This window comes from Misgurnus anguillicaudatus, chromosome 12 (assembly GCF_027580225.2).
Source record: "Misgurnus anguillicaudatus chromosome 12, ASM2758022v2, whole genome shotgun sequence".
NCBI lineage: Eukaryota > Metazoa > Chordata > Actinopteri > Cypriniformes > Cobitidae > Misgurnus > Misgurnus anguillicaudatus.
The window spans coordinates 29,965,544-29,982,338 of NC_073348.2; the positions used below are offsets into that span (position 1 = coordinate 29,965,544).

General features: G+C 37.3%; 1 protein-coding gene across 1 annotated transcript in view; it reads left to right on the top strand.

The window, feature by feature from the left end:
• The first annotated feature begins 1,263 nt into the window (after positions 1 to 1,263).
• ntm (neurotrimin) overlaps positions 1,264 to 16,795 on the top strand; it is a 372,932-nt gene continuing 357,400 nt past the window's right edge. The window contains exon 1 of the mRNA XM_055208259.2: positions 1,264 to 1,480. Within this exon, the coding sequence (XP_055064234.2) occupies positions 1,420 to 1,480 (61 nt within the window). The 5' untranslated portion in view covers positions 1,264 to 1,419. The remainder of the gene's footprint in view (positions 1,481 to 16,795) is intronic.

Consider the following 16,795-nt stretch of genomic DNA (forward strand, 5'->3'; position numbering starts at 1 on the left):
AGCCATCACAAAATACCCCATAATGACAGGATCCTGACAAGATGAGACATTTTCTAGATTATATTGTGATTGAAAGTCTTAGTCAAACAACAGGTCTGTTGTTTAGAGTACCGAGTATGTTTTGTGTACACTTTTCATTCAGCCTCCAAGGGTCATTTACCTGTAAGCTTTGATGCTCATCGTGACTCGCTGAAGCTTGCTGTCAACGTAGCAGGCAGTGTATTTGTGTCAAGAGACTGTCAATGAATATAATCATCTTCACGCCCTGCCTTGACGTACTCAGTTAAGCAAGATTGTCAAATAATCAATTTTTCCCCACACTTCATTTTCTGCAGATCGGTATGCCGTTTCAAATGGGAATTGCTTTAGAGTTTTAATATTTTTTCTTTTATGTGACGTATGGGGTTTTAGTGACAAAAAACGTTTCACTCCACTGAGCCGGCTAATGATTTTTCACATTCAAAAGCCAAACTTAACATTTAAAGTCACCTGCTGAGGTCTTCAAGAAGGAACATGAAACCTTGGAAAGCTAATCTTCTTACAAAATTAAATTAGGCTTAAGAACAGATGCAGTTTTTTTGTCAATGAAATCAAGTGATTACAAAATATTTATTCATTTGCTGAAGTGGTGCTCCACTTTAAACTAAACAATTTATTATGGCGCATATCTAATGTGGATGCTGGCTTTTGTGGAGTGTTTTGCTGACTAACAGAAGTGCATCTGTTTAGTTTGTATTAATGGCTATTGGAGGAAGGCCAACATTTGTTTAACTGATTTTCAAGAGGAACTGGCATCACGTTTTTAATTTAGTACTGATTCACATTTTACATGTATGTAGTTGATCCAAAGCAACAGTGCATTCAAAATAATAGCCTACACTTTATCATACTGTATGTATACCTGAGGATCGAATCCATGATGCTAAAATCACATTTATAAAGCACAGCACAATGTAGCATTGTTTTAAAGGAGCTTCACATGAAAAATTTAAACCATAATAATAATAAGACTTTTAACTATTTTGTTTAACGTTAGTGGGTGAATTAATTTTGTGGTTACTCAACAATGGCATAAATAAATAACTAAGTATTTAATAGGCTATGCAGCAATTATTAGGAAAACTAAATCAAGCGTTGCGTTTCAAATGTACAGTCACGTTTCGTGAGCAAATGAAACCTGGAGGTTGATAAACAACATAATCTCTGTAGTCCTTTGGCAGCTTAAATGCGCGGATAGCAGAACCAATACCTCACCGACGGAGAGACTCCACTGCGCATGCGCGAGTGAGCGAGTGCCCAGTTCGCAGTTACTTACAGACTGGAACTACACTTCACTTATTCCTCCGGATTTTCAAATCGCTGTTTGCAAAAAAACACAAGAAAATCGCGCACAACCGGACCCGACCTGCTTTATTCGCCATGAAGAATCCTGTGTTCTGGGTCGTCCTGACAGGAATTGGCATCGCTTTGATTCAACAAGGTAAGAAGATGATTTGGTATGTTTTGCAGTGTTTTTCATGTCACAAAGTCTTCATCATTATTGATATGCGCGAAAGCATCTTTGCGCGTCAGTGATGCGCTGTGAAGGGTCTCGTGTTTGATGTGCGCGCACTCTCTGATCTGTGGAGAAAGACAAGTGCAACTCTGTGTGGTTCGACTTCATCATGGGCTGTTGAAATGTGTTCACCCGTTAATATTACACGAAGGACACTAAGGTGTGACTTCATTCGCATTTGAAAGTTTTGTGAAAAGCGCTTTCCTGAGATGGTCAGATGAGGTAAAGTGCGTTTGGAGGGCGCGCGCCTCCGTTTTGTGGCACTGCGTGACTGCGCAACAGTGTAGGGACTTCACATCAGATGCTGCTTGCAAATCCACACTCACTAAGAGTTAAGAAGGGTTAATCTGCTGAGACATTAAGTCGCTTGCTTAACATATGCTCTGACATCAGTAAAGCGAGCTGGTTGTCACTTACCTCCCTTATTTTAAGGGCAAGATCTGCTCTGGTACAAGTGGATAAAAAAAGAAAATAAATATTTAATGTATAGTAATCATGTTTTTGATGGATTGAGTACCATTTGTATACCATCATTTTTACTACAAATATCATTGTTTAACTTTTCCTCTTCAAGAAATTATATGGGGCAGTACCCTTTAAAAAAGCTTTAATATATACCCTTCAGGGAGGAATCTAAAATTGGGACATACTAATATGTGCTGTTTGATATCAGTATGCACCTCTGAAGTACTAAAATGAGCTGTGCAAAGGTGTACTTTTTGACAGGGTACTGCTTGTAAAACCTGAAATCTTTTATTCCCAACTGAAGTGGTGACTGACTTTAGGATCAAATGAATATTTATATGAGCTAAGTACTCAGTTTGTTTCTAAGAGCTCTCTCAAGTACTCCGAATACAGTACAAGTGCTTAGTACCAGACCGTGCACGTCCTTCACAAAACACAAAATTTCATAAATTTTTGTCTTACTACTGCAGTTTCAACTAAATGGACAAGTTAGATCCTGTGTGTTTTCCTTTCTTAAGATCGAGAGAGAGAGTGAAAGAGAGATGGCAGTGATTGCCAGGGTGTTGCCAGGATGCCCCTGCAGTGCTCAAGCCAACATCCCTCAGGCTTGACTGTACATTGAACCTCTGACACTTTTCTAATGCTGTCTCAGGCCTGCCAGTAATTATATGTCATTAAATTGAAATTTGGTGTCACAGCTGTGGTCCAGCTTCTCGGTGCGAGAATGGAGTGCAGTGATTTAAAAGAGTGAACTTGCCTTTGAACTCATCTTCAGGATCATTACTTGATAAGAATTCGGATCATTATCAGAGCTTATGCAGAATAGGCAGACATTATTACAGTAAAACAGACTGTACGGTAGTCGTAATAGCCAGAATATGCTTTAGGACATGCAACATTGTTGTCGACAGTTCGGTTTGCTCCGGCACGGACTGGAAAGACATAGCTCCATCTGTAATCCTTGTGTGCTCGATGTTAGAATGGCCATATATTTAGTTTAAAGGTGCCTTTTATTAAGGGATCAAATGCAGGCTCGTCTTTCCAAAGTGACACAGTCCCGTTGTGTCTCAGCGTGGTGTGTTATTACGCAAATTAAACACATTAGCCATCGATGATGGCAGAGACTAAGTGGTACCGGTTTTAGCCCAGATGTGAAATTACCTCTCTGCTAATTTGATCAAAAGGACAAGAGAGCTCATGCATTTACTCGAGTGCTGAAATGGGACATTAGCGGTTGTCGCCATTTTATTGACGTACCCTTTAGGACTGCAATTAGTTCTTTGTTTGTCATTGTGCTTTCTTTTCAATTATGGAAATGTGATTTTGCATTTACCGAAATCAATTTTCCATATTAAGTGCACAAAATGACAATTTAAAGCAAACTTCATGCGGCAATGATGTTGGTTGTTAAAAGAAAATGCTTTGTTGAAAACATGTGAAAAACTAATGATTTAAAACCTATCTGCATACTTTGTTCATTTGTCTGTGACCAAAGCTTGTATCAATAATTTCTTCTGTGTTTGGTCTGAAACGTGCCTAAATCCTGCTTGAATCTGCTGCAGGCAAAATGTAGACAAAATGTTTCTGAATTTATGGAAATTTGGGAAATAATCTCATAGAGCTTTTTGGCTTTCTGGAGCAGAAACATTGCTTGTTTATTCTGCTATTCAGGTCTGGAATCTCAAAACAATTTTGCCCACAAATTCGTTGATTTTTTACATACCCTCTGCATATTTCAAACCTGCATGGCTTTTTTTTATAAAGAAAAGAATGTTCGGTGATGTATTGTTTGCTCTTTTCCATGCAGTACAATAAATGGCCACTCAAGCTCATAAAGTAGGTCCATATGAAACACGTAGTATATCATAAGTCTTCTGAAGCCATTTAAAAGGTTTATGTGGAGAACAGAAAATCTTGACATTTGCCTAGATATCCTTGGCGAGTTCATGAGAGAGGTGGTGATTGATTCACTTCACAAGACCAGTGTAAATGATTCCTTCATGAATCAAACTAATCTGTCCTCTCTGATTCAGCCTCGCAGCGGTTTTTGAGTTAAGAACTTGCTGGAGGTGACGATTATCAGTGATAATCCAAATTTTTGTCTGCTTTTAAAGTCATGAAATATACACTTTTATGACAGTAAGGTGCTTTTTGTCTCCTTTTGTATGCCTTCTGTCCTAATTTATTGTAATTGCATGGAAGAGAGTCATAAGTACATGATAAAATGTCCTGTTTGTTCTGCAGAAAAAAATCCAGATGGTGAGTTAACAATGACAGAAATTACATTTTTGGGCAAAATGTTCTTTTACGTAATCTGTACTTTATAAGTAGAATTGAATGTTGCTCCTGTATAGCTAAGTATTAGTGCAAAATGTCATGAGTTTGAACTAGGGATGTCAATTAATGCAATTATGAACCCAATCTCACAGAGTTGTGTATAAATAGCACAAAGTGTAAAAATCATGCAATACATAAGCCAAATTCCACTTTGGCGTGCATATGATTTCATTCACTTAAACGGCACATTTTTTTGTCGTTTTATTTATTGGTCTCTCATTTGTTTGCTTTTTTATCATTTTCGCTTGGTTTTAGGGTTAGAACAACTTTTTGTTATATAAAAATGACATCCTAACCCAAACCCCAATTCTAACCCCAACTCCAAGCGACCACAGCTTAAATATAGACAAAAACATGGAGAAACCTGTATATTAAATAACCTCCTTAAGCAAAGCTCAAATCCAACCCTAAACCCAAATGAAAATAGTTTTAAAAACAGAAAAATTGAGAAACCAATAAACGTTTAAGTGAATGGGACTGGCGTATCATATGCACGCCAAAGTGGAATTTGACATATGTATTGCACAATTTTCACACTTGCTATTTATACGCATCTACATGAGACTGGGTAGGCAATTTCCCATATTCGATGATCGTTTAAATTAACGATCAATCAATCGAATAATCGTTAATAGTAATAGTGCGATTTGCAGGGGCATATATGCAATATGCGCGCTCGTTTCATTTTTTTTCTCCGGTTGTGTGTGTGTTTTGCGCATGCTCCATACACACATGCATGATCTTGCTTATTTGACAATTTTTACGTTTTTATCTATTAAATTCTTATCGACAGTTAATCATAGATCGATTAATTGTTAACATCCTTACTTTGAACCCAGGGAACATACATAATGATAAAAATGTATACCTTGTAATGCACTGCAAGTCACTTTGGATAAGAGCATCTGCCAAATGCATAAATGGAAATATTGCAAAAAGGAATGTTATTAATATCTGTATATGTTATCATGTCCTATTACTGTTGTGGGAAGATTCTGCCAGACACAATTCACAAAAGTTGTCACAAAAAGTTCAATAATGTGTCCAGTGGGTGAATTCGTAAACTATGAATAAACCGGATATTTAGATTTTGAGTTTGTGCTGCAAACGTCCATAGAGGGGTCTATTCATGAGTTGTCATGTCAAAAGAATGCCGCCCTCACATAAGCTGGCAAAGCTATACAACTGTCTCTATGTAGCCAGCGTCAAACAAAATAGCATTGAAAAACTTCTGACATTTCAAACATTCATTCAAGTGATTCCTCAAAGCATTAGATCTTCTGACAATTTGCAGTAGACTGCACTTAGTGACTATTTTTGTGCCTTTCACGCAATTTCCAAATGGGTGTGATTGGTGTTTGAATTTTGTGACATTAATAGTTTTATTTTTTTCGTGTTTTTGCAATGTAAAGTCTGAAGGGTCTCATAGTTCTCAGCCTAATAATGCGCTGTGCTTCAGCCAGTGCTGTGTTACTCTGGAAACACATTTCAAATGGTATTCGCCAAGAACGTACATGCCGCCTTCTCAAGCATTAATGAACCTGTCAATTTTGTCTCTGCTCTGCTTGCTGAGATGGAGGGGTGTAAAATTTCTAACACAGACTTCATCTTTGTCTTATTAGCATGACTTTGTAGGGAGAGGATATGAAACCTGAAAATAGACTTATTTTTACCACGAAAATCATTTAGACATTTAGTTATGTTAAGACATATACAATTGTTGATTGATTTTGTGTTAACACAGGTTAGAGGTTAATTTGTTTTACAGCATTGTACACTTTACCCCCAAGCTTAGTTTAAAAGTGGATATTTGCAGTATTTGCAGTATTCTTGGTGCATTGTACAAAGAAAATCTTTACCTTCACGTTTTTAATTTAATATGTGTTAGCCTACGTTTTCCCTGAGGGTCAGCTTTTATTTTAGTCAAGGCTTCTTGTAACAGAAACAGTCAATTTAATATTTCACTAACACTTTTTCTCTGACCCCTAAAATGAAACGCAAAATTCTTTAACAGTTGTGTGCATCCTCTTCACATGTGAAATAAATAGCAGTACTTTATTATATTACAGTACTATATATTACACGCCAATGTATTTAAAATGATGATATAGAATCACACATTGCTGAAAACGTTGTGTTTAAAGCCCATTTGAACAAAGATTAGCATTCAACTCGGACATGAGGAAAATAGTGGGCGTGACTTTTGTTTTCCACTGTGAATTGACTGGATATAGAAAAGTAAGCGTTTCGTTCAGAAATGGAACTCACAGCATACTGACAGTTGGAGGGGGGCGGGGTTACGCATGCTCCGCCCAAGCCATCAAGCTGACGTCATCAGAAAAGGATCGCCACATGCGGCAGGGTTTCCGGCAGAAAATTTGTTAGTTAAGGTGGTATGTGGCTGGGGGGCATGGCAATCAAAGGGGCGGGGGTGTATGGGTCATGATGAAAATGAAAATATTTTTATTTAAAACACTCAAATAAAACTGTATTTTGAAGAAACTATGACAGAAAATGAACACATACTAGATTTTTAATTAATTAAATGTTACCTTTAAAAGATACCTCTAACGAAAATAGCTGCGTGATGAAGTGAAACTAAACGGTTAATAAACACAAACTGAAGCAGATTTATAGAACATCTGGCCAACGATGATAGATTGTAAAAACTGATTATTTCCCACTATTAATTACATTATCTTAAAGGAGTGTAACTACTGGTATATGTAAATAATGCACATAAATAACGTGAGCAAGAGCGCTTAACAATTATATCAAATCAACAGGCACGTGAAACCTAGCTAGCAGGTTGCTCAAACAACAAAAATCTGCAGCTTACTTTAAATTTGCAAGAACTATAGTCTAATATAATAACAGGCTTAAATAAACCCAAAACATAAGTCCACTTACAGTTCTCACGGACACGCGTTTTATCAACTGACAGTTGACGGACCATTTTGGTCATGTGGCGTACGTGCACGCTCGCGGTGTGAAGCACGTCCGCGCTATTCTCTGAGATGTTTTATCATTATATCCATATATTGCATTTATATAGTTGTAAAAACAAGATATGACCCTTTTATATCTTTGATATTTACTCATAATGCCAGCACTAATACAGTATAATGTCTCATAGTTTTGAAGATCAGGGTTAAGTGTTGTATCTCATTTAACAGATGGTGGACTGTGTGATCGAGCAGCACATGTTTGGGCACTAATCCTTCTGTTTTTGATTAGTATGTGGTTTCCATGAAGAGAGAGAGAGAAGGTAAAGCGTGGACATTTCAATTAGAGCTATCAGGGATTGAGCCTTTACCCTGCACAAACCCTGATGAAAAAAGCTCCACTAATCTATCAGAGTGCTGCTTCTCTGCTTTTAAGAAATAATGGATATTGCTCGTCAATAAAGAAGTTGGAATATATTGAATTTGCCAAGTCCCTTCGCATCAGATAAAGACAAAATGACAATGTAAAAGTGTTATGATTTCAGCGGAGAGTGTTTTAATCACACTGAATTCAAAGTATTTTTATTGCTGTGAGTAAAGTTTTAGACATCCACCAGGAGGTTAGATTTAGACTTTAAGGACTCGGCGAACACGCCGACATAATGTTGTTAAGGTTGTATAGTGTGCAAAAAAGTGGAATAAAAGCATTTCTAAACGAAATGGAAGTTGACTCAGCATTTATTGAGTTGTCTTCTGCTGGGACTCTCATTGCTCATTGAATTTCATGGAGGCTTATGGAAGGCTTGTCATAATTAATGTTAAATGCTTGAGTGAAAATCTTAATGGCCTTTTTGGGTCACTGTTAAAATGATTTATTTCTCATTAATCATAGACATAGACATTCTCATTTGTTATCTCTTCTTTTCCCTGACAATTACTTTTTTGAAGTAGCGGTTTTGTGCAGTTTTCTTCTGCGCAATAAAATCGACTGTCTTTGAATACCCACAGTGCATTTTAATGAAGGAACTGATCAAAATCAAAAGTTTTTGAAGTACATAGCATGAATTTAAGTTTAAGTTTAAATAAACTTTAACATCCAGTGATTTATAGATATAAGCAAACGGTAAGCACACAGTGTTTTGTTCAGTTGTTTTATGAATTCCAGTATGCGGAAATCCCTGGCTGATATGGTTGTGTTTCAGTTGAATTTGTTATTAGAAATGGAAATGAGCAATTTCCACAGGCTATCAAAACACAATAACCTCTTTGGCAAGCTATGGAAATTTTCTTTTCCCTGAAGAAGTTTTGTTATAAGTGGACCCTGTGATGCTCCAAGTCCTGCCAGATATTGGAGCATTCATCTTATTGAAATCAGTGATGTCAGCTCTTATGTCACCCGTGTCATGCAAGATTTGAGACCTATGACTCGTAAATATAAATATTTCGTAATTTATTTCCCCTTCTTAATAACCTCAGATTAAGTTGGGCCTGATATCAGCTCATCTTATTAAAATTTGACACTTAATCAAGCAATGTTTGCGATGTCTCATTTGCATGTCTCGGTTGAACAAGTAAGATTGCGGGATGCCTTAATTGGGATATAACTTTTTCAGAGCATAAGATAAGTAGAACGACAAGTGCAGGGTTTCATAAAAGCTTATTTTAAAGCACAATATGCATTAAAATATACAAAAACTACTAGCTTTTCATGCGTGTATTTACATTATCCCAAATGTTTTCAACGTTTGAATCCAGAGAATTTAGGGGTGTCATGTTGCAGCTATTGAAACCATGTGGCACTCCCCAGATTGATCGACACATGACATCAAACTATATTAACCTGATAAGGAACACTGTGCCGTACCCGGCAGGCTGGTGCACAATTCAGAATTAAATTGAGAATGACTCCTAAATTCCAATTCAATTCTTGAATTTGAATTGAATTTGAATTGATGTCAAAAACAGGATCTAGAATTACAGTAGTAAGTAAAGTGTTAAAAATAAAGCTTTCAGTATATGTCAGATATGATTGCATTACATAATCTATAAATTATATTAGTTTGAACTACTTGTACAGATTACATTAACAGAAAATGTTTTCTCCCAGCAGTAAATGTTCAAAACTTTATTTATTTAATTTTTATTTTTTTGTAATTGTAATTTTGTGGAACACGATGGAACATGACTTCATTTCCCAGAATGTTTTACTTTAACCAAGTATTTAAAATGGTTTCCAAACAATTTTCCAAAGTAACCTAACACTGAATGTATGTGAGATTATTTCTGTTTTGTTTGTGGAATTTCTTTGAATTGCTATGTATTTAATTCCACTTCCTGTCATTCCAATTCCAATTCCAATTCAACTTCCTGTAGGGCGGAGTCAATTCAATTCAAATTCCAATTCATGAATTGAATGGAGGCCAATTCTGAAATTCTGAATTGTGCACAAGCCTGGTACACGGCACACCCCCTCCCTTGCACGTGAGGCTTCATAACGTCATTGTAACTTTGAAGCATTAAATCTTCAAAATATATGGTCATGCGGCACATCTTTGGAAAACGTACACTTTCGGGATTCCATTAAGCGCACACACAAAGCATTATATGATTTTTAGCAGTCATAAAACTGTAATCTAGTTGTTAGTGACCTGAACCGTGCGGCGTTGATTTAGGATATTTACTTACCTTCAAAATCTTCCCTTTATCCGCTTCGGTGAAATTGTCCAAAACAAATTGTTCATAAATCACCAAAAGTCCAAGGAAATGGAATATCCAAGCCTTTTAATCCAAAACGATTTGTTCATCTCACAATCTTGACGTTTCTGACCGAATTATGATATAAATACTGTATACAATTAGTTCACAATCGGACATTCGTTCGAATCTCACTTTTCATTCACGATTTATAATGAATATATTCGGATGTCACGTTTATTGTGCAACGTCTGAGGAACAAATACGCCCCCTTGTGGAATTTCAGCCGTTCCATAAGAGGCTACGAATTTTGCTTTTGAATCACTCCTTCGTTTTCTTCGGCATTGATATTCAAGTCTACCATTCAATTAATTAGCACTACAAGAAAAGTAATTTCCTACTTAGTTTTGCTTCACCTCCCTTAATTCCCTCTTTCTATCTGACGAGCAGTGGTCACTTTTGGACCTCTTTGTACAACTTTGGAAAGTGAATTAACATCTCTTCAAATTCAGCAGGTACATTAGTCATGGTGCTCTTAGAGTCACTGAATAATAATAATCTGGAGGTCCGACACTAAATTATAAAACTGAAATGCTAATAAAGGCGAGTGTAGCCTTAGAAATTCAATATTTCATCCGATACGGGGTAAGGTATGGATTTATGTTTGGATTCCTCAAGGGTGTGTCAGTTACAGCTGTAATACAATAATACTTGCAGTAAGGGACATTAAATGTTGTTTCCTAGATTTTATATCCAATCTGCAGTGCACACAGAGATTTCCAAACACTCTGTTTATTTCTTTGTCACAGAATTCCTAGTCAAAGCCGACTTTATATTCTCAAAAAAAGCGATCTTACAGTAGGTTTGTCCAGTGTACAGTCTTGCTGATCTAGATACATCACAGCCATCAGCAAAACATTGTTTTTCTGTTGTTTTCTGAAGTCTTTGTTCAAAGGATACATGGAGCTGCGCTTTGATGGGGAACAAGAATCCGGCTATATGTGCACACAGCTGCAACATTGCATTTTTTGAAGGCGATGTTTCAAAGGGCGTCGCACTGCGGAGACGCTCGGAAAGATGATTACGTCGGATTGATGAGTGAGTGAGAGAGGCAAGCATTCCAGAAATAATTGCAGTTGGAATATATTCATGCTGAATGCATGAATAAGATCATTTACACTTACATTTGTGCATTTTATAAAAAGCGACTTAATGTGCATTATACATTTTGGCATCATATGTGTTCAAACCCACAACCTTTTGCGCTGCTAACATAATGCTGTACCACAGAGCTACTGGAGCCACTAATACAGGGTTCCCACACCTTATAGTTAACTTCAAATTCAAGGACCTTTCAAGGACTTTCCAGGTCCAATACCCTCAAATTCAAGGACTAAATGTGGGGCACATTTCAAGTGAGAGCAAGGTTACAGCGTGTTACCTTTTAAGATACATTGTTATAGTTCCCTTTCGAGGGAACTCCTGCTGCGTCACTGCGGTGATACTTTGGGGATGCCTCCAGGGGTAAGTGTGTCTGAATGTGTATATCAAATTCAACCAATGGTGAAGCTTAACGACAAAGACAGGGTGACGCAGGAACCAGGAAGTATATCGGTATCTGAAAAACTGCCAAAGATGGTGTTACAGGGACGCAGGAAGTATGGCAAGAGAGACGCAGCGTCTCATTCTCTTCTCAGGGAACAAATGTTACATATGTAACCCGAGATGTTTTCATGTGTCAAACACAACTATGCAAAAAAGCATTTTGGTATGAATTTCGCATACAGAAGATATAAGCATTTAAAGCGAACAGTTTAGCACGTGTGCTTAAAAAGTCTAGAATTTTATGATATTATCCTACATTATACAAGGATATATGGATTTTTTATCCAGAAAACTTCTTGCATAAAATAGATTCAAGCACTTTCAATGACCTGTATCTATGTATGTATATTTTCAAAAACTTCCCAGGGCCTTGAATTTTTCTTCCCCAGATTAACCAACTTTTTTAAGGATTTCAAGGACCCGTGGGGACCCTGTAATAATATTAATGCATTGTCTTGTGTATTGTTGGTACTACATCTTGATGCAGCTTTTAGATAACAGTGTATATATATATAAGGATTTAGTTGATTATTTTGCTTGCCTTTTTTAGCAGTGTTTGTTCTGTACACAGTTATTGCAAATAAACTGCAAGCTCAGCGTGTGGTTCTGTTAGAAATGATGAAGATGTTTGCGTTGTAAAGGTTACAGATGCTTGGCTGAATATCGTGACTGCGGATCAGTGCTCATTGGACTGTACAGGACAAGCCCCCATTGTCACCTCAGTAATATCACATTATACAGTGAGAGGACACTTACCGTAGGTTAAAATTACATTTAAATCAGGAAATCCCGACAGCAATTGTGGAATAATTCACTCCATGTCCGGAATATTCTCTGTTGAGCTTAAAAATAGCTTGCATACTTTATCAATCCTCCAAAATTTTCTTGTCTTTGTAACTGGATAGTGTGAGTATTTGCGTAATGTGTGTGTATATTAGTATGCGCTGGTGTTATGAAGGATTTAATTTCGGCTTGCTGGTTTTGAGTCCCTTACATTTGAGTATGCATCTGTTGTTTACTGTAATTTATTTATTTTATGATTTATTTTATGAAGTACACTGAATAGTAGTTGGTTTGTGTGTTCATAATAAATGAACGATTAGGGAAAGGCCCTGATAGTAAACTGACCTCTATGTTTACCTGAGGCTGATACATAGATATTACGGTGATGCCAGGCCATATAGGGCCCTGAAAGCCAAAAGTTATACTTTATATTTGAACGATGTTTGGGATGGCCCCATTTACATGCATGAGTATGACTTCTTACTTTTTTATGGGAAATGAAATTGATTTCCAAGCAAAATGTTTATTTGCACTCTAAAAAAATATTGGGTTGTTTTTAACCCCGGGCTGGGTAACTATAGGACAGAACACATTTCTGTGTATAGTGACCCAAATAATGGGTTGTTAACCCAACTGCTGGGTTGTTTCAACATGGTTGATTAAGAATATCCCAGCAGTTGGGTTAAAACAACCCATTATTTGGTTCATTTTAACCCAGAAATGTGTTCTGTCCTATAGTTACCCAGCCATGGGTTAAATATTTTTAGAGTGTGGTCAGATTGAAGTTCTGCTTAAATGTGTAGCGCAAATTGAAAGCGACAGATTTTTCCCTTTGCCTTCTGCTTGTGGGTTTTATGTAATAACATTTTTTTTCTGTGGTTCAAGCAACCTGTATCTTTGCACACATTTCTAATGGATTTTTAAAATGCAAAGCTTTCCTAAAATCTGCACTCTCATATCCGTGTGATTCAATGTTGTTTGGGCTGCAAAGAGATTTGGAGGCGAGGTGAGGCTACTCCAGAAATAGGTGTGCACGGCTCTGATACGCAGATGTAAAGCTCCTTTGCAAGCATGACTGCCTTGACAAGTCAAGGAAAACTGAGCCTGAAACTGAAATGTTTTCCTATGTCTTAATTTGGTCACGTGGGAGTAAAGGGACCGTGTTGTAGACCGGATCCATTTGTAAACATCTTGTTCTTTTTTGTGTAATTCTCTATTTTTACCCTTTTTCAGAGTTAGGCTACTATAGATTCATGTGTACTGAAAAATAACAAGCTCCTATGGATTTGAACCAGAAGCTTGTCTGTGGTTGTCCGAGGGTTGGGAGTCCTATGATGAAAACTTGTCGCAGTGCAGGATGCTGGTGTCTGTGGGAGAGCTAAGCAGCAAAATAAGTTCCCAGAGGAGAATCTACTCTATTTTCCAAAGAATATTAAAAAACCTAAGCAACTACTACTAGTAGTTTTTTTGTTTGACTTTAGCATTTTTTGGTTTCAATTTGAACAGAAGTCACTTTTAGTGTTGACATAAAGAGATAATGTACCTCTAGGAATTTACATTTACACACTTGGCTTGGCAGATGCTTTCATCCAAAGCGACTTAAAGTGTATCCAAAGTATACATTTTTTATCAGAGCGTCTTTTGATATGTTAATGCTATGTTTTGTCAGTGGGTACACCTTTGTACCTAAAGAGTGCATATTAGTACCTCAAACATTGTACCAAATATATAGCCTGACGTTATCATACTCAATTCTAGTCAGAATTTGAGTCTGATACCGCTCCATTGGGCTGTGATTATGGAGCATGTTTCAACTGATCCAGGACATCGACACCTTGTGAACATCGCTTTGAGAGATCCTGTGTGCATCACGTGTCATGCCAAAATAAGTGCCAGCTGCAGACACATCTAAAGGGTTTATGATAAAAGAGATGCTCGCGTTTGCCAGATACTTGCATCATCTCATGCGTAATCAGAGTTTAGGGTTAAGGGAGTGTCTTGCGTGTATTTTGTGAACGTGAGCGTCTCTTTTATCACAAATGGTTTTGACGCATATGCAGCAGGCACCCATCCCGACAAGACAAGCGATGCACATGGTTCACATGACGCAAAAAACACATATTTTGAATTAGCGCCCCACAGATGAGCAGTCACGAGCCGCCACTGACCATTTGTAAGTTAGATGTTAGACTTCATCCATTGGTTTCCGAAAAGGAGCTGGCAACGACCGCTAGTTATATCCACGTTGTCGTGCACGCCGAGTTGCCCATTTTCATTATGTCCCATCTTCTTAGCGACCATCGGAGCAAGCTGATCAAATAAACTTTTGCAGAATCTTGTATGAGGGACAGCAAAAACATCTTTCCGATCAACAAATGCCTTGATCCCGTTTCTCTGTTCCTCTTTTAAAATCAATGTGCTGTCAATATCTTCTAGAACAGACTCGATGGCAGAATCTTCACATCTCAATTCTCCAGCGGCAGCCGTCTTTGTTGTAAACGGATTCAATACAAGCGCTCTTTGATGACGTGGTTGATTACGGTACTGTTGATCATCTGTCCATCATCGTATCAAGCCCTTCCTGACAATTTGATTGGTTTGCCCAGCTTTGGACCATAGTTGCGCCACAACGGAGCGAAACCAGACTGAACTTCCCGACCTGAAATGTTGTGGGCGGGGCTAAGTTCATCTGGCACCCAGGCTACCAAATATATATACTTGCAATGGTACATATTAGGAACTTTTAGGGTACCTTTTCAGTGACAGCCTTTGTACCATTTTTCTTGGAGTGGACTAATAAAAAACGAACAATTCTGAATCCTAAATTATATTCCTGTATTTCAAGAAAAAAATTTTTTATACAAAATATCAAAACTTCTGTTGTCTGTAAAATAATAGCTAATGTTTTTTATGTGAATTCCAGTTTTCTAAAACCATAACAAACCAAAAATGTCATTCCTGATAGTCTTGAAGTGTTTTTCAAAAACAGTTATTTTGCACAAAGCAACTATACTCCAAGCACAAACAACGGCTCCTCAGGACGAGACATCAGGACTGTGCTAACACAAATTTGTTCATGGGTATGGTTATATTGTGGGTTAAGTTGTGTGCTCAAGTTTTCATCACAGGGTTGAGATACTTAGAGGACACAGCATACCTTGCCATAGGCAGAGGATAGCATGCACGCTGTCAATAATCAATTAGCCTGCCGGCACCTCAATGTGAGCGCCCGAAGGAGTCTGCTCAAAGCGTTCACCTTCTCTCTCATTCACGACTCGCTAATTTCAGCCTTGCTGTTTTCTTTTATTAGATAAAGGCCTTCGACTGCTGTGCCTCTGTGTTTAATCTCAGAGACAGGCTGATGGAGAAATCTATTCTGGAGGTGCTTTATTTATTTATTTTGAACGGTGTGGCCTAAAAGTATTTATGGAAATGTAAAGAGGGATTAAAAAGGGAATCAAAGACACACAACATCAATTAAGTATTTATGGCACCGGTGTCTCTTGTGTAAGGTGAGTTTATTTTAAAAGTAGGGGAACAGTGCCAGCAAATCGGATGGGAAGGTCATGGGACAGACCAAGGAAGAGAAATGCTCTTAAATCTCATTTAGTGTATTTAGTGCTTTAGCTAGTTTCACACACACACACACACACACGCACGCACGCACGCACGCACACACTTCATATTAAAAAAGCTGTTATTGTTTAATATTAAAACTGTATATTGTGTAGGGCAACTTAATGCCTGCATGTTCACATCCTGCACATTTAAATAAGCTGAAAACTAATTTGTGTTTATTTCCATTTAACAATATTCTTCATTAAATATACTTAATTTAATTTATTGCCATTTTATACATCAATACAGCGCTTAAATGGCTAACCTCAAATTGGCTGTCTTGGCAGCATAATAAACAAAACTGTTATTTACATTTTGAATACATTAAATACAGAAACTGAGCAACACAACAACACGAGATGCTCTCAGTATAATCACTGAAGCTGTCGCTCAATGCGGCTTTGCAGTTTCACCGGACTCATTGTCCCTTTGTAACTGAGATACTCCATTCTGCACAATAAAACTCTTCATTTAAAGTGGGTCCACATTGCAAGCGAGCTGTATGACGTACTGTAGCAGTTGCAAAATATTTTAGTAAAAACAGATGCTTGGGTAATGTTTTAAGAATCGGACTACTTCAAACTTGATTAAAGGACAAGTTCGGTATTTTACACTTAAAGAAGAGTCTCATCGTATCCTCCAATTTCTAAATTAATAATACAATTCCTTATAACCTTTGTCTTTAGGCTTTTTAATTATACTAGTTAAAATAATATCACATGAGGATCTGTCTTTTGTTCAAGTTTCTCAGCCACAGCAGCACAACAAAACATTCTCTGTAGATGATTCCTTT